Consider the following 26,059-nt stretch of genomic DNA (forward strand, 5'->3'; position numbering starts at 1 on the left):
GAACCTGTATCTTCTTCTGCAAATGCTACTTTGCATTGACGGTGTTGGCTGTTTGACTCACGATTTCTCTCACAGTGACCACTGCATCACTAACCTGCGAATGTACTGTTAAATGCATGAATGTACTGCAAAGCAGGGAATGCAGAAAATCTGTATACACAACATAGTACAATCTCTCAATTGTGTGGATGTGAGCAGCAGTCCTTTATTGGGCTTTGTAAGGCAGATTAGAGAGGTGTTATTGATTAGTTTGCCTGTTTTAACTAGCTCTTTATTGTTATACTGACAGATAAGTCACGTGTCTGAAGGAAGTATCAGCTTGGTCATGTGTATCTGAATGAGGTCAGCCATGTCCAGGCTTGACATAGGTGAAGAGGATTAGTGGAGATGACTAAATATTGACAGGAGATATTGACGGTGATAATGAATATCAACTGCAAGGTGTCACTATGTCGATACATGACACAAGACTGATTCTCAAAGAGTTAAGTAAAAACAAAAAGACCACCTTAAGACTTGGTGTACAGATGGGAATCAAGATAAAGAGGAAACAATTTTATTTTATTGTGATTGAAATGACAGCGAATCCTGAAGGAATCCCCAAGAAACCCTCTTCTCAATCAGTGTGGTTTTCTTGGCAGGCTGTCAATGAGACTAGAAGAACGTCCTACAGGAGAAGAGAGAGGAATCAATCAACAACAAGTAATTCTCTCAGATCGACTTTTAGCAATTATGGACAGGAACAAACTTCTTTTTTTTTTTTTTTTTACCATGTTCGCATTAGTCACTGCACATTGAGCACAACAGACCAACACACATGCAGGTGGATTAAATGATAATAAGGGCTTAAACTGAACCCAGGATTTCTTTTCCTTTCCTTTTTTGAAATTTAAACTGCAAAACCCTATTCTTTGGCATTTTTAAATTTTATTTTATGTCAACCTCAAAAATCACCCTGATCAGAGTCTCAGAACATACGAATTTTTCCTGTAGCAGAGCAGAAATCCTCGCTACAGCACCACCCAGTGTTTATGTATGTCAGAACATGTAACAGTCCTGTGGAACAACATCAATCAGAACAACTGCTGAAGGCTGGCAGGAGTCCGAGGCTGCTTTTATGAGTGTCCATGACCTGACGCCATGAGACAATACCACACAGGTCATACATGAATGTATGTGTTTATATACGGCTCACTGGGTTAGGATTTGGCAGATATATGGTGGAATGGGTCACTGATCGCATTAGTTATAAATGTCTTCACTCAAATAGCATAGCTGTATCTCTGTAGAATGCATGCTACAGCAATAAACAAATATTGCCTTGAGGCACTTTTCAAAAGGGAAAAAAAAGAAAAAGTGCATACTGTACACGCTGTGTACACTCACTGTCACGCTAGCTTTTCGTGGAACTAGCCAAGCTGTGACAGTAACACATAAATCTGACGGGTGAGAGGAAACAGATACCAAAATACTCTACAGGTCTGCCTTCTTCTGATTGACAGGGAGACTGTCACATGTGCTCAGGAATGAAAATGGGGCCAAACAAAAACAAATGCCACAGCAAACATCCTCTCTGAGACGTGCAGTGAAGAAGAGGAAGTTTGAAGACTATGTCGATTACCAGGACGAGGGTGCGGTAGGAGGAGAGGGAGGGGCTAGTGCTGAAGAAGGTAGCCGTGTCTGTACAGTGTTGCACTGCCTTCAAACACCTTTCTGTTCACAGTGGGACTGACTGATGCTGACTTAGGGCTGCATACACGTGCACACACATAATTGTATGTAAATAAGAGCAAAGATGATAATGATTATATGTATTTAGACTAAAAAAATAAAGAAGAGGAATTCTTACACTTCATCTTCATAGTCTTTTGGAGGGGAAACAGCAACCACAACATCGATCCAGTCCTGAAAGTAAAAAAAAAAATGAATCCAATGAAAATATTATAATACGAATAGCTGCCTGTCTGCGTCTGCAAGTTAGACCATGACAACAACGACAAGCACAAACTGAATTGATGGATTGATAGGGGGTTTAAAGATACTCAATACAACTCCCTGCTGTTGTAGCTAAGGTAAATAACGTCTCTTTTTAAAAAAAAATGGAGAATGGCATTTCATTGCGACACTAATCTCAGTCATACCCCTCCACTATTCCAGGCTCGAGCCAGAGAGTTTTGTCCCTCAGTCAATGTGGCATCAATCAGGATCTTCCCATTCACAGCCATAAGTTCATCTCCTGGTACGATGCCACCTGCAAACAGAGACATCAGAGACATTTCACTGCCAGTCTCTCTCTCTCTCTCTCTCTCACATTCACACACACACACACACACACACACACACACAGACACACACACACAAGCTCCGGATGCTTGGATCTCTCAACTGACACAAGTAAAATTGTTGTCTCCTACAGTGATGCTGAGCTGTAATGGGGCAAAATGTCCAGACACACAGAAAAGTCATTAAGCAGGTAGGTATCACAGACTGGCATCCTGATATTGTGCCTAATGAAGCATCCTGTGTCCCTCCCTACATCTCACCATGGAGACAGTAATGATGGTGTAATAATAAAGTGGAAATAAAAGCACATTCTGTACACACAATAAAGATAATGATTTACTTGCTAGTCTCAAAGGAGGAAACATGCAGCAGATCTTATGTTTTCAACATTAAATGTATTTGCAGTCAAAACATGTCGCCTGAGATTTTGTTAAAGTGCCTAAAGACGAACATTGTATAATGAGATATACACTCAGTCGCCAATTTATTATTATACAGTCGGTGTACACTTAAATACAATGATACATGTTTTATGGGCTGTAGTGTCGTTGAACTGTATTGTGTTATACTGAGAAGTGTTTCCAATATTTTGTCTGAACTCACCGATATAAATGGGGGGAACAAAATATCAGAAAAGACTTGCTCTTAAACTAGCAATTAAGCAATTGTGATTAGCTTTGATAGATACAGTAGAGATTTGTTTACAGACAGCTACAAGAAAATTATAATGTATTGGCATCAACACATACAGATGCACTCACTTATAACATTCATATCTAAATAAACAAAGAATTACACAGACACTAACAATAAAGGTACAAGACTGAAAACATACAGCACAAAGAATTCATTTTGAATGGAGGTTGGACTCGCTTAACTTAACATGAAGTTAAAGCATGAACTTTTAAAACCCAACTGACCGTGCTTATCTGCAGCACCACCCTCATACACAGAAGATATCACCAATTTTCCCAAAGGAGAGTCTGCTCCCCCCTCCAGAGCAAGGTCGAGCTGCCCAGCCTGCAGAACAATAACAAAAACATCAGCACCGTCAGTCGTGAGCCAGAAAATCTTACCTGATAAATGATGAGTGAGATTCTTCTCATCAATAAACTGAGTTATTTGAAGTGAATGCATTCGCTACCTTTTTGATTCTCAGCAGTCTCACATCTCGCCCGGCTATCTGGTCCGAGGAGAACTAATCAAAATGGGGGGGGGGGGGGGGTTTGAAGAAAGAATAAACAGAGATGTCAACATAAAGGATGGGTTCCCACTCTTTGAATAGTAGAATGGTCAAGGTCAGTGATAAAATAACATACTTACAATACACCATGCATAGGCTATTTACAATGGATGACAGACTGTATAATAAACAGAGGACTAGTGCTACTGGGAATCTACATCAGTAAAGTTATATACATTTTCTTTGGAAACAAACTGGCAATCTGTCTTATTCACAGAGCAGTCATCTAATTTTGCCCCAGGAATTGGTAACATGTCTAAGTGTTTGATGACAAGACAGTTAACATACATAAGATGCTTTTGAGTTTTGTGCATCTTTTAGTGTTATAGTGATGCCAGTTTTAAGCCTGCCATGAAAATAAGTCAATAACACATTGTGGAACTATAGAAGCAGGACCTAAGAGCTGTTTGCTGTTCACCACTTTAATGATTCATATTTATTGCATTTTCTGCATTGCTGTGGTGTTAACAAGACCAGGCATACAATACCATTGAGTAGGGATCAAAATCTTCCTCGTATTTCTGAAATTCCTGAAAGAGAACCAACATGCAGTTATTTGAAACTGATCAATACATCAATACAGAGTTAACAAACAGGACACAAAGAGGCAAACTAATTGCTTAGAACTCTCTACGAACATGAGCTGTGTAAAAAGTCACTGCATCAAATGCTGGTCAGATTTCCTTTGACAACCAGTTCTGTATTAGTTTTAATACCACACTTAATAAATGGAAACCATGGAGACACTCTGAGTCATTAATTCAAAAAGCACAGTGGCTTTTAAAGCCACCACCTTGATTTAATGACAAGGGTAATTCAGAGGAACACATGCATACACCGAAAATCATCCCTAATCAATCCTACCAAAGATGATGGCTATTTATTTTCATGGGAGGGGGGAAGGAAAGAGAAAAAAAGCTCTCAGAGAAAGGACATCACATTTATCCAGATATAATGACTCACAGAGCTATTTTTCTCACTGCAGAACAAACACTCATTAATCTAAGTCTTCATTTCCTGTTGTTCCACAGAAGCTCAAAATCGGACATAAAAAATGAACTCACATGGAATGTGTGATTGTATTTGTTATGGCTGGAGACAACAGCTGAAATCAGACGAAACAATTTATGTGATGTGGTGTTTGGAATAGTAGATAAATTTAATGAGACTGATGTTCTCTGTCTCAACTCAAGGTAAAGGTACATAAAAAAAAAGTCCTTTCTTTTACTAATGCATGCTGCACCAACCCATGTAGAGAGACAGATTACAACCTGGACCTCAGAGTCTTCTGAGCCTTTATGGGACCGTGCTTGATGTACAAATCATCTGTATATATTACAATGTGCTTCAAATCAATGAAAGTGCAGTCATGCATAACCTACACAACTGGACCTAAAGGCAGTAATGCAGCCTAGAGTGAGAGGACATAATGAAAAAATAGAGGAGCCATTACTGAGTCTCCAGTCAGCCATGAGGTAACATGATGAACAAGCGCAGACACAAAATGTGCAGAAAGAAGAACATGACAAAAGCATTCAGGAATAATAACAGAGTGAGAGAGGTTTTTATAGGGATTACTTGTCGTTTGGTGTTTGATTTAAAAGACGAGTTGAAAGGCACCATCCGTTTTAGCATTTCTGGAGGCTGAAACACAAGACAACAACTTTTAGTGGACGTGAAAATAAAGAACCCACTTCTATGCTCCACTTATTCTATCTATATCATGATTTTTAAAGGGTAACTTTGAAAAACAGGTTGAAAAACAGTGTTTTACCACCCTCTCTGGATGAAAGTCTTAGGTCTGTCTCACTTCTGACCACAAATGGTGACAGGTTTGGTCAGAAATGTGTGGTGCTACCCTTCACAACCATATCATACACCCTGGGGAATACTTCTACATCACTGCTGCTAGGTGAAAAGTTAAACCACTGGAAAATGAGTGCTATTCACACAGATTATTAACAACAACAAATTCAAAATGTGAAATAATAACATAGAATTATGTGTCTAGATTTATATTCCAATTCTGAGGTGAAGAGTTTTGATCAACAATACTTATCAGGGGGAATAGATTCATTTTTGGATTTTTGTTTTCTCCTGGGATTTGGTGACAATAGGCAAATTACAGAACACCACCAGCCTTATCCTTAAAGTTATTTGGTCTATTTGTTCTGCCTGATGAGGTGTGGTGACAGACAGAATTTCATGTTAATACTATACAACCACAGTCCTTGAAGAAATACTAGACAAAGTATAATTGCATTCACAAGCAATTTTTTTTGATGTCAATATTTTTAACTTGAAAACTGTATCGCAAAACATCAGTAGAATAGTTGTATAGTGACAGCATTTTAGAGAAGGGTTGTTAACCAGCATGCTTACTTATGATCAAGGAACAACATGACTTAAAGCGCCCCCTCTTCAACTACCACAGTCTTGGTGCCCCTCAGCAAAGCATTTTACCTCCAGTGGCTGATGGTAGAAGTGTGTGGCTGTGCTGTTCTGTTCTCATGTGTGAATGTGTGATTCTATTAATATTAGGGTTTCAGGACTAGAGGGTTGCTCTGTAGACTAGTACAATGAAAATGCAGTTTGACAAATAAACACTCTGCCAAGTTTCATTAGAGCTTATTGACGGGAAGAAGAATGGCTCCCCTGTGTGATCTAATAACCACAGACTGGGTTTCTGTGAAACAGCTGGTGAGTCTGGAGGACTCGCCAGGACTTGGAAAAGAGGCAGAAATGAATACATCAGTCAGATGATGGCATACTGTGTCAGATGTCTGAATGCTTTATGACCCTATTAAACTGAATCAAAGTTTTATGCGGGGAGTGGATGACTGTAAAGTGGTGTGTTTCATACCAGACCATCAGAACGGAGTGCAGGTCTGTGAGGATCTGGTCGGTGGGTCTGCGACTGAGGCAGCATAACAGGCTTAGACATGACAGGGGCTGTCTGACGCCTCTGGTTGGGAGGACTAGGAGCTAGTTGCTATTGGGGAAAGACCACGGTTCCAAGCAAAAACTGAGTATAGTGTATGGAAGTCATTTTACAAGACATGAAATGAAATTTATAAAGCTCATTTTTTTGGAAAAAAAAAAACAGGGTGTTTGCAAAACTTGACATACTATTGCTACAAAAAGAGACTCACCAAGGGCGTGCTTGAAGTGGAAATGTGACTGGCATGGGATGTATTTCTCATTACCTGAACCACAGTAAAATAAAAAGAATCTTTAGCCCCCAGGCCTGTGCAGCACACCGCAGGAATATTGCTGCAACACACACCAAGACTATAAGATGCGGCTTTCATCACAACTACAGAGCATGCAACACCCCACTCAGTCAAACAAGCCACACACTGACAAGCAAACATCAATATCAACTAACTGCCCCTCTGAATGCATTACCCTCAACTTCAAGAAAAATGGAAATCAATGAAAGGCCAATTCAGTCATGCTATTACAGTGTGTCACTCTGTCTTCATGCATAAAATATCCCAATACATAAAACAGACCATGCACATAAACCTATGTCGAATCCTGCAGCATTGACAATGCATTAATTCTGAGAGCTATCTACATATTTCTTTGAAACAGCTGATGCAACTTCTCTTCATAGATTGAAAAAAAAAAAAAAAAAAACAGTCCATCAATTGGACACTCGTAAACTAAAGCAATAACACAGCAAGGAAAAGCCAGTCTGACACATCACCCCTCTCACATGAGAATCTCTAACCTTTGGACTAGAGGGGTAGGACATTTCACTGGTGTTCGACGAGTAAATCCCTCCTCTCGGGAGATAACCACCTGCCTCCCACTCACTCCTGTGCTCGGGAGGACTGGGAGGGTGTTGGAGGTGATGGTGATGATGTTGGCGGTATCCGCTGAGAGTGCCTATCCGGTCTTCAGAGTGTTGTGGAGGTGGGGGCGGAGGGGGAGGTGGAGGTGGTGGAGGAGGAGGGGGCGGCGGTGGAGGAGGCCGTGGAGCAGGTTGAGGGGAAGATGGAGGCCACGACGACTGAGACGGAGGAGGGTAGTGGGAGGAAGGTGGATTAGGGAGATGGGTTTGGGCAGGGTGATGCTGAGGGTGAGGCTGTGGTTGAGGCCTACGTCCCTTGTTGGTCAAGGTAGATGGGGCGGAGGGATGTTTCCTAGCGTTGGGTGGAGACGGAGGTCGGCGCTGTGGCAACGCTCGGGAGAGAGGAGGAGAGTAGCTGGGAATGGTAGGGTTCAGCTTGGGCGAGGGTGGAGGGAGAGGCAAGGGAGGAGGAGGCTGGCTGGTACTGGGCTGGGTGGGGGCCAGTCTCTTCAGAGGGCCCCTCAGGCTCTGATCAACATCATCCAGGTTGATGTCATCCAGATCAGTGGTGGCCAAGTGGAGACCACCAGGGAAACGCTTCACCTTGGGCTCAGAGGCAGGAGAGCGCGGCGGGGAGAGCTTAAAGTTTCAGTGACATGAAAAATGTTTCACCTTGTGTTAATTATCCTTTTAACCTAATTAACAATTCATGCTTTTTACCCTCCTGTCCCTTCCTACTAATTTCACTTGCAGGAATAATCACTTATCTTTTTTTGTATAAGTGTGCAAAAAATGACAGCTACAAATGCACTCGCACCATTTTGAGCAGCTTCCCTATTGTTTCTCATGTCATGTAACTCATGTAACACAACATTCAAAGTGACATGACCTGTTACATTTTACTCCGTAACATCCTGTCTGAACCATAAATATTGAAAATGTGGGGAAAAGTCAACCAAGATCAACCATTTTTTCTAAATATTGTTGTAGACCTGCATCAATGCTGTTATCAGAGCTTTACTCATCTCCTTGTAACAGTAAAAAAATGACGTATTACAATTAAAATTTTTGTGGTAAGACAAAAACATCAGACATAAGCGATGTTTCGACAGAGTACGTCACACTCTGTACCTCTGGGGATTCGTTCTCCACACAGGAGATCTGCTCCAGCCGAGTCTGACAAAGACGCTCCACCCAGTGTTGCACTTTCTCAGACTCCTCTAGGTCCTCTCTCTCCGTCTCTGAAACCTGGTACAGAGGCATGGTAAGGCAGCATCAGGCTACATGCATCAGTCACTCAAACACTCGCTCACACACTCAGCTGTCACATAACCAAGACGGGTGGCAATTTAACTAAAGCCAAAGCTTGAAACATTGAAAGCAACGTTAACTTTTCTATATAGCGCATCAGAAATGCCAATCAATCCAAACCAATAGTTTAATCCACATCAAGTCCACTCTATAGCTCACTTGACTAAAAACCTCTTTTCATACCTCCTGAACCAGCCTATTGATCTTCAGTTGCTTCTCTCGTTCATACATCTCTTCTTTCTCCTTGGCCAGTTTCAGCTCAAACTCCATCTCCTTCTTGCTTTTTCTCTGCTCCTGCAGTGTGTCTGTGTTTGACACCTTCTTCTTTTTCTTCTTCTTCTCTCCTTTCTGAGGTGTCATCAGTTAGTCAATATAAATAGCAGGGGACAAAGAAATCTGCCACTGCAAACCACACACTTCTACCATGAATTGCACAAATAACTAGTGTCACCACAATTTGTACGGCTGTGAAAACCACAGTAAACAACTTAAAGTTTTATAAAGAAAAAAAGAAAGAAAACTCTGGTCTGAAATATATAGCCACCTGTCACGATAAGAAACATTTAAAAACAAGACGAGAGTTATGCCAGACTTTCCTTTGTGCAACTCTAATACCACACTTAGCTCACACAGCTGACAGTACCTTGCGGATCGATGGCAGTTTCCCCTCATATCGATAAAACCAGCCAAATGCTGAGGATGGAGATGAACATAGGTCATTCTCACAAGTATGTTATATAAAAACCAAAGTTTAAACAACGTCTCATCAAACTCCAAACAGTGTGTCCATTTGAAAAACCAAGACATTAAAGCCACAACACAGCATTCAAAGGGAAAAAATGACTCAGAGTGATCCATTTGGGCAAACTCTTCTTTAAAACCAAATGAACAAAACCAAAACCAAATTTTTGGCAGCGTTCATTATGAAGATAAAGTTATCTCCAATTGTTACATTTTTGGTTGTCAAAGGAAATCTAGCACTGGTCTGTGTGAACGCTGGTTTGCACACATCCCCCCACACGACAGCTGTGACAACGCACAGCTGAGCCTCCGGACTTACTTGTCTGTCCTCCTCTTCCTCCTCGTCTTCCGCTGTGAAGGAGCAAGCTTCAGCAGCTTAGAGGTGAGGCCATAACAAGCAGCACAGCACACGGCATTGACAGTAAGACAGCATGCAGGGAAAAGGAGGAAATAAGGTGAGATAAAGGAGAGAGATACTTCTAAAACTCCGTGGTTTTCAGAAGAAAAGTAAACAAATACATTCAAGAAGTGAATAGAAGATCCATGCATTTTAAGGAGAAGATTCACTCAGGTGTCCTTACGAGAGCTCTTGGCCTTTGGAGTCGGGGTCGTTTTTATATCAGGTGGGGCAGGCGATTTGCTCTTTGGAGTGCGGGGGCTCTTAGGGCTCTTGGGCCTGTCTTTGGTGCCCCAATCCTCCTCCCATTCTCTGTCCTGCTTCTTCTCCACAGCATCAATCCTACACAGGGCAACACAAGTAATGAGATATGTAAGATATATTATCAAAACAACACTGAATTTGCACTTTATAGACAATTAGCTGCATACTTCTCCATCTCCTTTTTATAGCGCTCCTCTTCATCTGCAGTTTTCTGAGAAATCTCCATCTTTCGCCTGTTAAACACAACATAGACACACAGGTTTCAACATAAAACTCCATCCACGCAGCATGCTCCAGAGCAGGGCTAAAAATACAGAATATATGACTTTAATCCAGTTTATGGCTGCTATTGAGAGCATCAACCCCCCAAAACATGATATGCATTCCCATTATTCATCCCAAGATATTGCTGGCATCAAAGCAATGAGAAAATCTAGTGTGTCCTCTGAAGTTATTAACGCCTGCGAAAAATCTGCAAAGCATTCACTAAAGTGAACAGGAATCTATATTATGATGTAGCTACAGAGCAGTTATGGGAAGGCCCTCAGGTTAGGTGGACAATCACAGCAGGTCATGTTTACTTTGCTTGTACCTGATTTATGTAGATGTATGCTCAGTTGCTGGGTAAATGATTGATGCCTCTGTTCAAAAGCAAGCAGGCCATTCTTTGCTCTGAATTTGAACTATTTGAATATTGGAATTAATTCATTGGAAACTCTAAATTTGGCACTGAATGAGAGATGATGTATGAGGCTGGATACAAAGGACGCTGACTCTAAAATGCACAGAGGGATTTCTGGAAAACATTTCGTAATGTCAGTCAACACCTTTGCTACTGGATGATTTGAGTTTCAGATTGGCCACAAATTGGTACAGTATTCCCCAAGCTGATTAATGGACCCAGTGCATATTTCTGAGTTCAAATCAAATTCAACTTTATCCGACAGCTCTGCAAAGACAGCACCACTCTCTGAATAATCGGAAAAACTCAGCCTTCCAGCTGTTGGTGACTAAAAAGCTTTTTGGTGTGTGGAATGGTTGTGTAGAAATGTATTAAAATGTCAGCATATTTCTCAGAACAAATAGTTGCTTCTAATCAGTAATGCCTATTTATAGGGAGTATTATACTTCCTGTTTTCTCAATTACTGTACTTCAGTTTAAAGATGAAAATGCAGTGGTTGGTTGGGCAGCCAGAGGGGAGGCTACTTAACTTGCAGAGCTACACAGCATTTACTGTATGAAATATCCACTGCAGTCGCTCATCAGTATCAGTATTATCATTACTTCTGACAACTAGAAAGGGGTGAACATCATCAACGTCTTCAACATCATCAACGTCATCAAAACAATGTCATTTCAATTTGGGTTGCGTCGATGCATTAAGTGATTTCCTCAAGAGTCAAAAATAAAAACAGGGTTATTAACTTGCAATCATTGTTTTTGGGGGCAGTAAACACAACATTGTCATATTATCACCTTTTAAAGTTGATATGGCAAACATGTTAGCAAACAGTCCAATATTCAATCTCCTTTAAACTCTCTTTTATTTTCCTATATTTTTCTCTTCAGCTGTTAAAATGCTCCACTATCAGCCAGACACTAACTTTGTCTGTGTGCTCTTCGGTCCAAGGTAAGAAGAGCACAGTGAGTTTGTACTATAACAGTGAGCTGAAAGCCGCTAAAACACTCCATAAAACCAAGGAAAACTGCAGGAATGAGGAATAATTATTTGTTAGTTTGTCACTATGAGCAAAAGTATATCACAGCATAAATGTTTTTTTGAACCATTGTTAGTATTAAAAAATGATCCGAGCAGCAACATAAATATGACTCCCTCTCAAGCTATGAGCTGTAATAACTATCACCTGAAGGTTGAGTGACAATATCTTTTTCAGGTGAATCAGATCAAAGTAGTGGATGAGTATGAATAGACAACAATCTGCCATTGCGATCAAGCTTATGTCTTTTTTGTGATTAAATTACAAGACAGGCTATACACTGTAACTCCCACACTCCATGCCACACACTGCAGGACAAGGTTATTTGTAAGAAGTTTTCAACTCTTCACTCACTGCCTCTCCTTCTCCTGCTGCTCTTTAATGATTTTGTTGGTCTCCAGTGCCACCCTTTTCTGATGCATCAGCTCTTGTCTCTCCAGCTCCCTGCGGGCCTCCACTGCCAGACGCTCCTCGTCTGTCATAAACAACTCACTGCCCTGAGAGAGTGACAACAGCCAGAAAAATAATCAGAGAAAGAAATCGAGTACAGCTGGGGTCCTCAAACTTTTTGGCTCTGTAGACCGACAGACAAGTCCAAACCAGTCTCCCGGACCAGGGAGAGAGAGGTCTGTGTTTGTCATGTAACATCTTTGAAGCTTAACTTACAGCCTGAGAACCCCTCATCGATAGCATGTGAACAATTCTAGAATTACCATATATATGCAGAAACAAAAACCTACAAGATACATAGAAGTAGAAATACTTTACTGTATAGATTTGTAATCATTTATTGTTGCAAAAATAACTATATTGGAGGCATGAACGACAAATATTTCTTCAGGTACAGTTATTTTTGCTTAAATGTCACCTGTCACATAAAAATATTTGCTCATTTTGGAACACGGCCTTCAATTTCAATGATAGTGCATGTACTGGATGTGTCAAAATGAAGACACACACACACTTACACAAATAAATCCATCAGACAGTCACAAAAGAAAACAATAAATAAGATTGGACTTCTTGTCTCAGTTAAGCAGTCACTGTAAATAAGTCCTGAGGCATACAATCTGCCAAGTGACATGTCTGATGATAAATGTTGTTCCTGCAGACAGCCAGGTTGAGGAAACGCCTCGGTAATGGGATGTCTCCAAAACAAAACAGCACATTTATCTGTGTGATGCAGGAATGCGAAGCGAGTAAAGGCAGAAGTTTGTGTTCCCACAAACAACAGATGATCCCTTCACTGTTTTTTTTTCTGAGAGAAATACATTTCCTCATGCTCCCATTCACAAAATAGGAGGAACAATTCTAGACATTTTATATGCACCATTTTGTTGTGACATTACCACTGCGTCAGGATTATAACTTCAAAAGTCATTAAGATCTTTACTATGTATTTCTTTGTGATTTATCACATTTAATTGATTAAACACATTTTAAATTTCCCAGAAACTTGAGGATCTGTGGGAAACACTCTGCATGTAAGAAAATAACAGCAACATGTGCCACCTAATCCAGGGTTATTCATTTTAAAGGTTTGAGGGTCTCATGTGCAGATGTAGGTATATGTATCCCAAACTCATATGCTGTGTCTTCAAATGTATTTAACAGTACTCACAAGAGTTTACAGCAAAAAAAACCCCACAAGACTTATGTGAGGTGAGGTGCAGAAGAAAACATAGTGTTGAATACTATTATTATTAGACATAATGCAGTTGATGTACTTACAGCTCCTGTCAGAACAGTAATAGTCAGACTCCTGCTGCTCTTCAGGACTTTCACAGCCTGGGAATATAATAACAAAAGATTTCAAGTAATGCAATTAATTTTTAAGATTATAAAGGTTAAGGGGAATATGTTAACACTGTATGTGTATTCATCAGGGTGTGAAATCATCACTGGCATATACCAGTAAATATTAAAAGCTCTGTTTTCTCAGCCACTTTGGTAAATAACCAAATGTCCTGGTTTTTTTTTTTCCTATCTCAAAAACATTTTGGCTGGTTAAACACTAATTTGGCTGTGGCTCTTCAGCTCAGTGAGTAAAGCACAGAACAAAGCCAGTGAAGAGGGGTTTAACTTCCACTGGCATGATGAGTATCGTAACAACAGATGCCTTCATGTAGCTGAAGTGCTTTGGATAAAAGGACAAAATCTACGTAATAAAATGACTGATAAGATTTGAACTCATCATAAATCATCGTAAGTGGATAAATAATTAAATGAAGCAAAATTCACCTCTTTGTGGTCCACATTGGTGAAATCCACCCCGTTCACCTCCACGATCTGGTCTCCAATCTACATTTTGATATGATATGAGACATAGATATAGTTCACAGCAGGCAGGAAAATGAGTGTCAACATTTCACAGAGGTCATAGAGATCACCTGAAGTCCAACTTCTGCAGACAGGGAGCCTGGCTTGACATTACTGATGTAGATGCCAGGTTTCTGGGTGGGACCACTGGATATGCTGATGCCCATACCCTTCGTTCCCACAAGACTGAGGAAAACTTTCTTCTCCTTGATCTCCTTCCCTCCGATCGATGCTAAGCCTGCAATGCTGTTTTTTTTCTCCTGGGAGGTAAAAAGAGAAAGAATAAAAGAAAGAAAAAGTCAATATGCTGTCTGCTGGTGTGATACAACTTTTGAAACTAACAAATGCCATGAAAAAGACAAAAACAAACTCTGTTTCTTACCCCCGACTCAGACACAAACTGGTCAACAAACTGCCACTTCAGGGGCTCATCTGATGAGCTGGAGAAATGTGAAACGTAAAACAGAACGCAATACAGCAAAATGTCACTTAACAATGCTACTTTACCATGTTAACTATATTACCTTTTCACTGGGATCATCCCCACATCTGCAAATATGGAAAAAAAAAAAATCAAATCAAATGAAAGATGCCATTGATGTTGAACAATATTCAATTGAATGCACATCAGTGATGCTGCTGTGGTTGGAAAATGAATTTGCGCTTGACGTACGCCTGACTTTGAGTGACACAATCTTTTTCGTCTTGATGAGACTGATGACTTCCTCGTGGATGCATGAGGAGATGGAGTATCCGTTGATACGCACGATCTCATCACCAACCTATAAATCACCACAAGATTGAATATCAAGAATGACACATTCACTTTCAATCTATCGAGTCATTTTACAGATGAAGTTATTGCTTCTCTTGTAATGTACTTCTCTGTCAACTGAATAAACCAGCCACTATGTGATCTATTCATCTGCATGGTCTATTTACATTTTTAATGTTTTAGCCATCTGGGTGATGCTCTCAGCTAAAGTGACTTACAATCCCCCAACAAGAGCAAAACTGCCATATTCTCTACTGACTGTTTCTCTGATTTATGTCCAGATGTTAGACGAGACCATCCTCGCCCAAGATGTCATTCTGAAGCTTTGTCACAATACAGTGACTCTGATCTGTATTAAAGCATCTATATAAACAAATGGTTATTGACTTTTCTTTCTTGACAAGACCAGTGCGTTTTAATTAAGTTCCATCTAGGTGAATCTGGTTCAACATTCATTGACAAACATTCAGTCCCTGTGAGAGTTTAACAAACATGGTGCTTCACCCCACCTAGTGGATGCTGGTATTATGACACTGACACTGAGACAGAGGCCACGGAAAATGAAAACAATTTGATTGACTCAATAGACAAAATGAAATTATACTATACGACTATAATGACTACAAAATAATTGTTTTACATACATATAGCTCTTTATATGGTACTTTAGCTAAAATGAGAATTTAGTGTTTCAGAACTATAAAGGACATTTAGTGGTATAAAATGAAAATAAAAAATATATATCACGGTTGGCTCATAGAAATGTACCTGAAGGCCGACATTACCAGCCTGACCGTCTTTGACAATCTGTGATATGTAGAGCCCACAGCCAAACTCCAGACCTCCTCGGACACTCAGACCCAGTCCATCACGATGTGTCCGATCCAAACGCACCTCTTTGAGCTTCCTGCTCATTCAGGAGACAATACAGGATGTATGAGCCACATAACATTTTGAAACGGAGAAGGTGGATGGTTTCATTATGAAAACCAAAACAATACAATGCCATGCTATACTCACCGTGACCTCTTGGGGGTGAGCAGGTCGTACTCCACCTGGTGTTTGAGGGGGATGAGAGGTCGGATGGCGTCAAACAGGGGCAAGCGCTTTGGTTCATTGATTACCAGCTTCAGGTCCCCCACCAGCACTGGCAAATCCATCGACCTGAGAGACGGGTTTCAGGCAATAAATGATGCACATTTCTAACTGACAATAGTTACATTCAAACAGAATTGAATAGGGACAATATAAAACAATTTGATACAAACACATAGGAAAGTTGTGAAACCCCTGTAAATTTTTTTACTAAATTGATTTATTTGTTTACTATTATTTTATCTTTTTTTTTTCTTGAAATGAACTGACTATTATAATAATTTCCTCTGACCAAGAGCAGCTGTTTTCAGAGGCTTCTCTAACCTGACAAGAATATAATTCTGGAGATAACATTCAATACTTGCTTTGTTTTTCGCATGAACATAGCCAGGCTTTATAATGAATGGTCACAATTAGAGATACTGAATGACACTTTACTTTTTACACGTAAAAGTACATGTAATCGTAATGGCCAGCAGAGGATCTCATGAGCCAAAATATCATTCAAGTCCTCCTCTAATCTTTCTCTTCTAATTCAAATATATAGCAATTAACTATAATTTCTCAATGGTGATGGACTGTAGAATCCAGTCTTCTATCTTTTACAATTCAAAGAAAGACAAAAGGCAATTAGAAGAGCAATTAAAGCAGCAAAGTAAAAGCTACTGTATAAAATTTGTCCTCCCAGCCTTCTCGATGAATTATTAATAGGTGCCATTTCAGCTCTGTTTGGAGGATGAACATAAAAAGAGCTTTTGTGAATAACTGGCCAGGCTTGTCCAAGCACAGTGGAAACTGATCAGAGGCTTAACCAATGGGGCCACAGGGCTCTGCCTCGGTACGAAGATTAATTGAAACCTAGACCACTAGCCCCCCGCCCCCCAAGGCTTCTGAGACCAGGCTGTTATCAGAAACCATGATGAAGAACACAGGTGCATGTGCACCAGAGCTGACTAAGGCAGGATTAACAGCTATTGATAATTAAACATGAAAAAGTTAGAGATAAGTTCATGGAAGTCAGAAAAGGCATTTGGACATCATTTCACCTGCAGCTAACATAAGACAAGACGGAATTCCTCCAACACTTGAGGCAAATGAGAGCAAATGAAGCCTTTCATTGTAGATCTCACTGTTCTTTATATTTGTATATGCAGAAACATTATATTACTGGTTAAAAGAGGCCAGTATTTAACAACACAGCCTATCCAATAAACTACTAACCACAGTTTATTCATATAGAAATATAGAGGTGTGAATTTACAAATGTAAAACAAATAAGAAAATGCAACCTGCTCACATACACACTGAGTGGTGATGGATGCTACTCACTGGTGATACATGCGGAGGACATCATACAGGTAATCCTTCTCTGCTTCATTTTCAATCAGCAACTCCACCTGCAAGACAGGACAAACATCTGGTGCCATCCTTCTACACTGCTGAATCAGAGGAAACGTCAGCCCACTGACACACACTGTACCTCTCTCTTGTGGTCCTGTCAACACTGCAGGGGGCAAGCCGTCGGTCTGTGTGTGTGTGTCTGTGTGTATGTGTGTGTGTGTGTGTGTGTGTCTGTCTGTGTGTGTGTCTGTGTCTGTGTGTGTGTAGGAGTCATACAAACCTGATGGCAGCTCAGCTGCAGCAGGATAGTTTTGAGGAAACGCCTCGGCCAATCACTGATGTAACACATTTCCGTCTTACTGACTAAATCTGTCCCAAGTTAAGCTGTAAGCTTCGCCCCTAACCTGAGTGGCTTGTTTCTTTATTAGAGTGAAAAGTTAAGATAAAACCAGGCTTTAGGATGGTGTGGCTCCTTGGAGTAAAGCAGGTGTAATGGGCTGTCCTTCCCTAACTATCAAACTACTGGGAGGGAATAATGGCAGAACAGCTGAGGAGAAGCAGCAGTGGGAAGGTCAGCAGTGTCATCTTACATCTCAGACACAAACAGAGGTGAGCATTCACACCCAACTCTCTCTCTCGCTCTCTCACTCACACACACACACACACACACACACACACACACACACACACACACACACACACACATCATCATCATCATCATCATCATCATCATCAAACAGTGTGAATGCATAGAGAGCAAAAACACACGTACACATGCACATTAAGACACTTCTGTAGTCTAATAAACTACACTCCATGGTCCCCTACTGTGAGGTCATTGCGAAGTTGTGTGGTGACATGACATTTATGACTGTCATAAATTTCAGTGAAACACAGCCAATGCCAGCCACTCCTGCAGCCTGAACTACATGCAGACTTTGGCACCATAAATCCAATAAGATAAGAGCTCACTGGCCAGTGAAATACCAATTCTTAAAAGCACTGTCGGGTTTAGAGATTTGGACTGTTTTCACAAAATGAGATCCTAATGTGACTTTGTCCTATTATAATTTACACAGATTGCAGTGCATACTTAAACCTCCAGAAATCAAAATCAACCTTTAATTGAAAATTTTACAGTGAAGAAACACAATAATTCAGTTCTTCAGTTTGAATTAGGACAGATAAACTGACACACACATTCAACCAAACAACTAAACAGAGATTCAGTGACTATGATAATGTCCCCAAACAGAAACAAAGCTTGATTGTGCTCCCATCAGCCTCTAATTAAACCCATAAATTGTCCCATGTCTTCCGCTCAGCTGCTCGTCTCTGACATGGACTAGATTATCTAATACTACGATGCCCTTTATGAAGAGCCAACAATATGCGACCCTGTCTGCCTGTGTGCATCACAGATGGCTGTTGGTGATCCCTACATGCTCTGGGGCTGAAAACACCCTGAACATATCATGTTCCCTTTCTCTGTTATCTTTTACTCATAATTATCTTTACAGGGCTTTACCTATTGCTGTAATGTGCCAGCTTCAGCCAGGAAATACAGTATAATTTGAGTTTAATTCATGGAACTATACATCATGGATCCACATAACATTTATTTAATCATGTTATTGTTACTGGCCATGGTGGCCTCAGCTGGATATTTACATGTGCAAGAAAAGGTATCAGCCACTTTACAAAAACAGGCAGCATGTCATAGAATATAACTGCTATGAAAACACTGGTTACTTACTTTTAAGCCTTAAAGGAAACAAGGAAGATTCACTGTAGCTCAGATTATACTTAAAAAACGTGTGCTAGTAAATACCATCTAGCAGAAAGTAGGTACTATCTAGCAGAACAGTTGTGTGAATATTTCTCTTTAAACAGCTAAAAGAAAAGCAGTTGTTTCAGTCGAATGGGAAGCTATTAATCTGTTAGCAAATCTAATAGCTCTGTCTATATTTCTCTAATTGACTTTATAGTAAGTAATACACTAGTGATGAATGAGATTTTAATCCAAAGGCTATCACCATATAAATTCTAAATTATATATTTGATTTATTAACATCAATTCTAATTTACTTTAAAATATGATATTCTTTTAAAACTAATTCTTGAATAATCTTTAGTTGCTGTTTCTTTTTGTAAGGCCTGTGTCTGCGCAACATCCCACCGGGAGAGACACCTGAGCCAGTTAAGTGACAACCAGGTAGAGTAGACAAACAGTTTTTTAAAAGAGCTATTTAATCAGTGTCCGAGGAGAAAAATGTCGGTATCTTACCTTGTGCCTAAATTCCCGAGCAACTTTTCGCTCCATTGTTGAGAGAGAAAAAAAACGGGCAAACGCTAACTCACTGTCGATGAAGTTTGTCAGGATTGGACCTGGACCGGGGCTTGTCGTGTCAAGCTAAACGTTGTTAGTTTCCGGTTAAGATTTTCATAGTAAAACAAGGAGGGAAACTGTTTTGGTAATGAATATGGCCATGATTAACATAAAAAAAAAAAATAAAAAATAAAAAAAACAAACAAACAAAAAAAAACATGTGACCTGACTCTAAAGTATACAACTTATGTACACTTCACGTTCTCTAGTCTAATTCTTACTTCAATTTAGCCCTTTATTTTGAAGGGATATCAGTTTAACTTCCGTTCCTTAACAAACTTGATGAAACCGACAACGTTGGCACGTTACCCATCAGTTATCTAGACAATTAATTGTTTAGACGTTTCAGTAGACACACAATAATTTATCTAAACTACAGACACACTATTTTAAAAACATTTTTTAAATCGCTGAACCTACAGAAGTAACATTTGACACAGAAGAAGCTTCTAATGACCTCCTGAACATCATAAATCATGGTAAACTTTTTATTCCAAAAAACACAACTTACCCACATGTATCACACGAATGGCATCACAAATTACGCGGTTATTGTATTAACCACTACACATATTTATGTTTAATAGTGGCCGCTAGTTGGCAAAATAATATCACCTTCGTTCCGTATCCCACGAAGAAGACGAAGAGGCGTAAACTTCCGGCTTTCAAAAGCTTGATAGCAACGAACAACACAACTGCACCGAGGGCTGTGAGTTATAGAAAACTGTAACATGTAAGTAAAATATATAATATATCATGTTTGTTGAAACGCTAGAAACGGATGGAAAACCACGTGCAAATGCTACTGCCTTTTACGTGCTGATTTTAGCCACATCTGAAGTTTCATTATCAGTAATTCGTGATAGATTAATGATTTCTTTATGTTAAAGAGAACCGAACATACTTTCTTTCCCTTCACCCTTTTATTACCACGAAAAACCTCAGATTGCTTAGCTAAATCGAGCTGTCTGATAACTGAGTGTGTTTTGTGGTTAAAAATGTGTCTAACTGAGAACAGTTTTGTGCTTTCAAACGTCCCGCTCCCCGTGGCGACCAATCCATACCAGCAACAATAACTCAATGGACAAACCAACTTAAACATTTTAATTATCTGAGCTTATCTCTCCTGTGTGGTCTTTTTATAAACCAGACACAGAACAGATTTATTACATCTACAAACGAAGCAGCATAACCCATCATTACTGAAGGGGTGAATAACTCTTCTTAATTGTGCTATTTTTGTTATAGTTAGTGGTTTTGTTACATGAATTACTGTACCACTGCTACTACTAATAGACAGTATAGAAGGAAATACTGGGGCTTTCCCTGCAAATGTAATATCATATTAGCCACGTGTAAACCTATACGTTATTGATTTGTTGATATTCTAGTAAGATGAAATTGACTTTTTCTGTAAGAAATTCAAAAAAATCATAGAACAAGCACCATAACGTTTTAAGGGGATATGAAAAAATGGCAGCAGTCTTAAACATGGCTATTGCTTTAAATTGTTTTTCACAAGGGCTGTGACTGACATCTTTGTAATAATATAATAATAATATTCAGTACATAGCTGGTTGCCATTGACCTGCAACAATTAAGTCATTTCACAGTACTGATGACAGCCAAATGTATATTTCCTGTATCGACATGTGAAGACAACCCTATCATTTTAACTCTTTAACTACTGTTTTCAGTGTTTTGTGCTGGGATGGGATCTCCAGCAAAAGATGCAACACCACACAGGTAAGATGTTTAGTCAACACACAGGAGGACAGACATTTTTGTAGCTTTCTCTGCAAGAAAAGGGACATAATGCTTTTAACTGTAATCTCCCTGAGTGATATTTAGACTTATTTTGCCAATCTTGCCCCCCCACTGTTACAGTCCTAAGTCTTATCCCACATGGATTTAGTCTTACTTCTTAAGTGGGTTTAAATGTAAGGTTTATTGCTTGCTGTTTCTCTGCAGACATATGTGCGTGCACAAGGTAAAATGTTCCTGATACTGCAGGTCTAGAGTCCCCTCTCATATTGGCCTGTAACATCCTTTTTGTTTTCATACAGAACCAACAGTAGGACCCCTGGTCGGGAACCTGACTCCCCACTACCTCCCATCAATGAGCGTCTGGCTTACTTGCGGCCATCCAGGGAGCTGCTGGAGTTCTACAGACAGAAGATCGCCCAGTTTGATGGGGAACACGAGGAGCTGCTGCAGATGCTAGAGAAGTACAAAGGCATCACAGAAGACCAGGTGAGACATAACAATGACTCACTGTATGTGCTGTTGATTTGATATTTGCCTGTTTTATTGATCTTCTCTCTGCCTTGGCTATCCTCCCAGCATAAGCTACAGTGGGAGGTCCGACAGCGTGAGGAAGAGATTGCTCAGCTGCAAAATGCTCTGAGCGACATGCAGGTCTACCTTTTCCAAGAGAGAGAGCAGTCTCTCCGGCTTTATGCAGAAAATGACAGACTAAAGATCAGGTGGGTGAAACCATAGGAGCAGTAAGAGGCCTTTTTTGACAGCAGAAATGTCAAAATGTTATAACAACTGGTGAAACATAGAACTAATAACATTAATAAGGCCTGCTTTCCATTTAGGTCCAGATCCATGATCCTGCTATTACACGTTTGATCACTTTCATGACTTACTGGGACACTTTGATAGAATGGAGCCGACATTAATGTTATCGGTTACACTTGCGCTTTTCCTACTATGTTGACTGCTGCTATGAATAAAGCTTATTGGATGTTAATAGTAATAGCTTATGGAGCAATCTGACCGGCTGCCATTGGACATACTGCACATTATTTCTACATATTATTTGTGATTATTTAAAGTCCATACCATGGTTGCTTAACCCATGGTACACCAAACAAACGTTTTCACTTGCCTGACTAGACATCCTCACAAGACTGTGTGGTCATGTACCGACTCTTCTTGATTTACTTTTATGGGTACTCAGCCAGAGTGAGTGAAAATACCTGTGCGAGGGTGCAGAGGCTTTAATATTTATAATAACTTTTACAAATAAAACTGGATCTAATTACCTATTCACTTTTGTACAGAGAGCTGGAGGACAGGAAGAAAATCCAACACCTTCTCGCCCTGGTGGGTCCTGATGCAGGAGAGATCACATATTTCCACCGGGAACCTCCTCACAAGGTACACATGTCATCAGAGGCCTTTGTCACAGCAGAGGTTTTAATTTGTGAAACACTAGTGTAATTATTTGCCTTAATAAATGCTTCATTGGCTGGCACACCTAAATCAATGTTATTAGTTATAAATTTTCTTGCTGTGACAAGTCCAAATATCTGGAGTTTTTTTTTTTTTTTGTGGATTAACAAAAACTTGTTCCACTTAAAAAAAAAAAAAAAAAAGAAGGCAAGAAAAAAATCATCTGGGTTGAGTAGAACGTTTTGAAGACACACTATATGTGACTATATTTCAGGTTACTATCACTCAAAGGAACCCTGAGTCCAGATTGGAGGAAAATCTCAGTCTCAGGCCAACAAAGTTAAGACCATCTATGAACAGGAAAGGTTTGAAAACATTTTTTTTTTTTTCAAATGCCTTTTCTACATACATTATTATTTTTAATTTGTCTAATAATTTCAGAAAGGTGTGCATATAAATTTGTTGTGTTCTTTAATGAAGTCTCTTTAATCAACTATGTAATTGTGCGTTAAAAAGCTTGGTATAATCGATAATAATGATCATAAAGATGTGGTAATGTTTCCTTTTTAATTTTGTTTAAGTTAAGCACAAACAAACAGATCTTGCAAGTGAGCAAATAGATGAGTAATTTTCTCAGACATTACTTTTGTTTATTCTCCTGACTGTCACTGCATGTTTGTTTAAGTAGAGAGTAGCAGGAGAACAAAATCAGCAGACGGGGTAAATGGAGAGAGCCTGGAACAATACAAGAACGACAACCAGACTTTGTTACTACAGGTACAGGCCCTCTCTACGAATGCATTTACTGGGATTTAGGTGACATCATCTCGCATACATATGCTGCACATGACCCCTGAAAAGGTCTTTGAATGGATTGAAACCGGCTTTTATTGTAATTATTTTGTGGCGTGCACTTCCAGGTGGAGGCGCTGCAGGCTCAGATGGAGGAACAGACCCGTTTGGCCAAAGAGCAGGTAGAGTCTCTGCTGGAGGACAGACGGATTAAAACAGAGGAGGCACAGGCAAAGCGGCAGAGAGACCAGGAGCGGATCACAGCTCTGACTGACAAGTGGGTCTTATAATGTTTACGATGTCTACATTTTTAGTTGTTTAATACTCCTAGAAGAGCTGGGTGTATTTTTTGGAATTTATCAATACCTTCTATCTTCTTTTTGAAGTGATACTTTGGATGATAATAAATCTTCATACTGTCTTTACTGTATAACTGTCACTTCCTTTCACATTTGACACTTTAGGCTTCAACGTACCCAGAACCTGTTGTATGAGAGCACAAGAGATTTCTTACAGCTAAAGTTTGACTCACGCGGTCATGAGAAGAGCTGGATGGTGGAGAAGGACCGGCTGCTGAGGGACCTGGACTCCTGCCACAACCGTCTGAGGAAGGCCGGGTCTGCTGGCGCTGAGCTGGGCCGAGCGTGGCAGCCCAGCAGCAGCAGCACAGCCCTGCTCCTCCCGCGGCCTCAGCCTGAGTCGCAGCAGACACTCAAAGAGGACCTAAAGGTAAAGTCATGTGTATATTTTAATTGTAAGACATAAGAAGACATTCCTGCTAACCCATACATTTACACAAAAGAATTAATATTGTCAACATTTGACTTTGATTAAAAAATGTCAGTAGCTTATAGTCCTTTGTCTTTACTTTGTGCTATTTCATCAGGTAATGCAGGAGGATCTGAAGCAAGCCCACCGTCTGGCAGAGATGTACCGGGAGCAGTGTATTACTCTGGAGACAGATCTGGCCCAAATCAGAGAGGAGGGAGATGTGGGCAGGGAAATATTTAAGGTACCATGTTTGGACTGAAGCTTATGTCTATAATTCATGCACATCTCTGATCGATTTTGTGTTATGAAATATTTCTGTGTGCAGGACCGTTCAGACAAAATGGCCAAGCGTCTTCAGCTAGTGACTCAGCGCTATGAGGCGCTGGAGAAGAGGAGGGTCATGGAGGTGGAAGGCTTCAAGACTGACCTGAAGCACCTCAGACAAAAATTCAAAGATGTTGAAAAACAGCTCCTCAAGGTGAAAAGCCTGTGGGGTTTCCCAGTAGTCTTACATTGTTGTTTACTTTTTTTTTTTTTAAGTTTACAATAACGTTATATTGTGATTTCAAGATAACAGGCTTGATTAAATAAGTAATTTGGTTAAAATAGTAAAACACGATTGAGAAAACTTCGTCCTCTTCCCTCTGCCTTCCATACTCCTGTTATTAGAAAATTATCATTATCACTGTTTAACTGTGTGTATATGTATTCACTACTAACATATACCCCATTTCTGCTTCAGGTTACACTAAATATTGGGCCCAACCAGGACTTAGCTATTCTGCATGAAGTACGCCAGACCAACACCAGAACAAAAAAGGTTCAGGGTGAGCTGATGGCCCTGAAGGCTAAAATATACGGGCTGGAAAATGAGCTGAGATTTAGCTGAAGAATGGACAATGATGTGTTGTGTTTGCCTATTGAGGAGAATCTCTGTGAGGTTTATCCCAGACATACATGTGTGTGCTACTGTGTTTATTACTGAGACCTGGATTGAATGTTATTTCTATGTCGTATTTTGGACCAATAAAGATGTTTTATTACAATGATTTTAAATCAGTGAACACCCACGATTATTTACAGAATGAATTCTGCAAGCAGCAATAGGCTTCTTCACAGCAGCCATTTTGACTTGTCATAGTCAGAAAATTACAGGTGTTACTAATAACATTAACAATGGTTCTGAGTTGGCATGAATAATGCTTTATTGTGTCTTTTTATCATCCTCACTATGCTAATACTAACTACAACTTTTGCACTAACAATAACCAAAAATGACATAGTAAATACCTGGTTATTACAGCACCAATAATAACATATCTTGGCACTAACTATAAGTCATTTTACCACCACAAATTACCTGTAAAAACTGGCACCAGTTTCATCAGTGAATTCAACTGTTTGTTTCACCAAATCAAAGTATTTCTCTGGTCTTTCAAGATAACTGACATTAATGTGAAAAAATTAGCAAAAGCAGTTATTATATGATGATGATTTTAATTTTCTCGATTTCTGTACTCAACAGTACTTTACAAGTTAACAGGCTATGAAAAGCAAATTTCAGTATAGCACTTTATCTCTCACTGCTATGCAGTTGTTTAAAATTCCCTTTGAAGTGTAATTGTAGTTTCTTAAAA

General features: G+C 39.8%; 2 protein-coding genes across 6 annotated transcripts; one reads left to right on the forward strand and one right to left on the reverse strand.

The window, feature by feature from the left end:
* Positions 1–540: 540 nt before the first annotated feature.
* Positions 541–19,700, reverse strand: ush1c (Usher syndrome 1C). 3 transcript variants are annotated; one of them, XM_056388091.1, is made up of 26 exons: positions 19,575–19,700; positions 17,276–17,343; positions 15,872–16,015; positions 15,620–15,758; positions 14,750–14,858; positions 14,601–14,625; positions 14,459–14,516; positions 14,148–14,336; positions 13,999–14,058; positions 13,489–13,545; positions 12,112–12,254; positions 10,206–10,271; positions 9,959–10,116; positions 9,280–9,329; positions 8,820–8,984; positions 8,457–8,573; positions 7,263–7,964; positions 6,679–6,732; positions 6,390–6,518; positions 5,105–5,170; positions 4,015–4,056; positions 3,428–3,481; positions 3,204–3,303; positions 2,142–2,251; positions 1,850–1,905; positions 541–667 (listed from the first exon to the last, which is right to left on the reverse strand). In XM_056388091.1, the coding sequence occupies exons 1-26, from the start codon at positions 19,608–19,610 to the stop codon at positions 655–657; spliced, it is 2,910 nt and encodes a 969-aa protein (XP_056244066.1). In that variant the 5' UTR covers positions 19,611–19,700; the 3' UTR covers positions 541–654. The 3 variants fall into 3 exon arrangements, with proteins under 3 accessions (XP_056244066.1, XP_056244065.1, XP_056244067.1); XM_056388090.1 differs by lacking the exon at positions 19,575–19,700 and adding an exon at positions 17,568–17,803; XM_056388092.1 differs by lacking the exons at positions 5,105–5,170; positions 6,390–6,518; positions 6,679–6,732; ... (2 more) ...; positions 8,820–8,984; positions 9,280–9,329 and adding an exon at positions 9,697–9,752.
* A 287-nt stretch (positions 19,701–19,987) lies between these two features.
* On the forward strand, positions 19,988–25,468 carry ccdc77 (coiled-coil domain containing 77). Of its 3 annotated transcripts, XM_056387520.1 has the most exons (13): positions 19,988–20,155; positions 20,264–20,409; positions 21,374–21,422; positions 21,743–21,929; positions 22,020–22,162; positions 22,748–22,844; positions 23,134–23,224; positions 23,545–23,636; positions 23,780–23,928; positions 24,116–24,380; positions 24,538–24,663; positions 24,748–24,900; positions 25,165–25,468. In XM_056387520.1, exons 3-13 carry the CDS (start codon positions 21,388–21,390, stop codon positions 25,309–25,311), a joined length of 1,485 nt encoding a protein of 494 aa, XP_056243495.1. In that variant the 5' UTR covers positions 19,988–20,155; positions 20,264–20,409; positions 21,374–21,387; the 3' UTR covers positions 25,312–25,468. The 3 variants fall into 3 exon arrangements, with proteins under 3 accessions (XP_056243495.1, XP_056243494.1, XP_056243496.1); XM_056387519.1 differs by having other exon boundaries at positions 19,988–20,409; XM_056387521.1 differs by having other exon boundaries at positions 19,990–20,409; positions 23,548–23,636.
* Positions 25,469–26,059: the final 591 nt, after the last annotated feature.

The sequence above is a fragment of the Seriola aureovittata genome, chromosome 10 (genome assembly GCF_021018895.1).
Source record: "Seriola aureovittata isolate HTS-2021-v1 ecotype China chromosome 10, ASM2101889v1, whole genome shotgun sequence".
NCBI lineage: Eukaryota > Metazoa > Chordata > Actinopteri > Carangiformes > Carangidae > Seriola > Seriola aureovittata.

Bases quoted from the DNA above. Each gene is read 5' to 3' on its own strand.
- ccdc77 (XM_056387519.1), top strand. From the start codon at position 21,388: ATGGGATCTCCAGCAAAAGATGCAACACCACACAG. The intron at 21,423-21,742 runs GTAAGATGTTTA...GTTTTCATACAG, and splicing joins AAAGATGCAACACCACACAG to AACCAACAGTAGGACCCCTG. The intron at 21,930-22,019 runs GTGAGACATAAC...CTATCCTCCCAG, and splicing joins AAGGCATCACAGAAGACCAG to CATAAGCTACAGTGGGAGGT.
- ush1c (XM_056388090.1), bottom strand. From the start codon at position 17,636: ATGTGTTACATCAGTGATTGGCCGAGGCGTTTCCTCAAAACTATCCTG. The intron at 14,059-14,147 runs GTGATCTCTATG...ATCAAAATGTAG, and splicing joins CTGCAGAAGTTGGACTTCAG to ATTGGAGACCAGATCGTGGA. The intron at 8,574-8,819 runs GTATGAAAAGAG...CCTCTGTACCAG, and splicing joins TCAATAGGCTGGTTCAGGAG to GTTTCAGAGACGGAGAGAGA.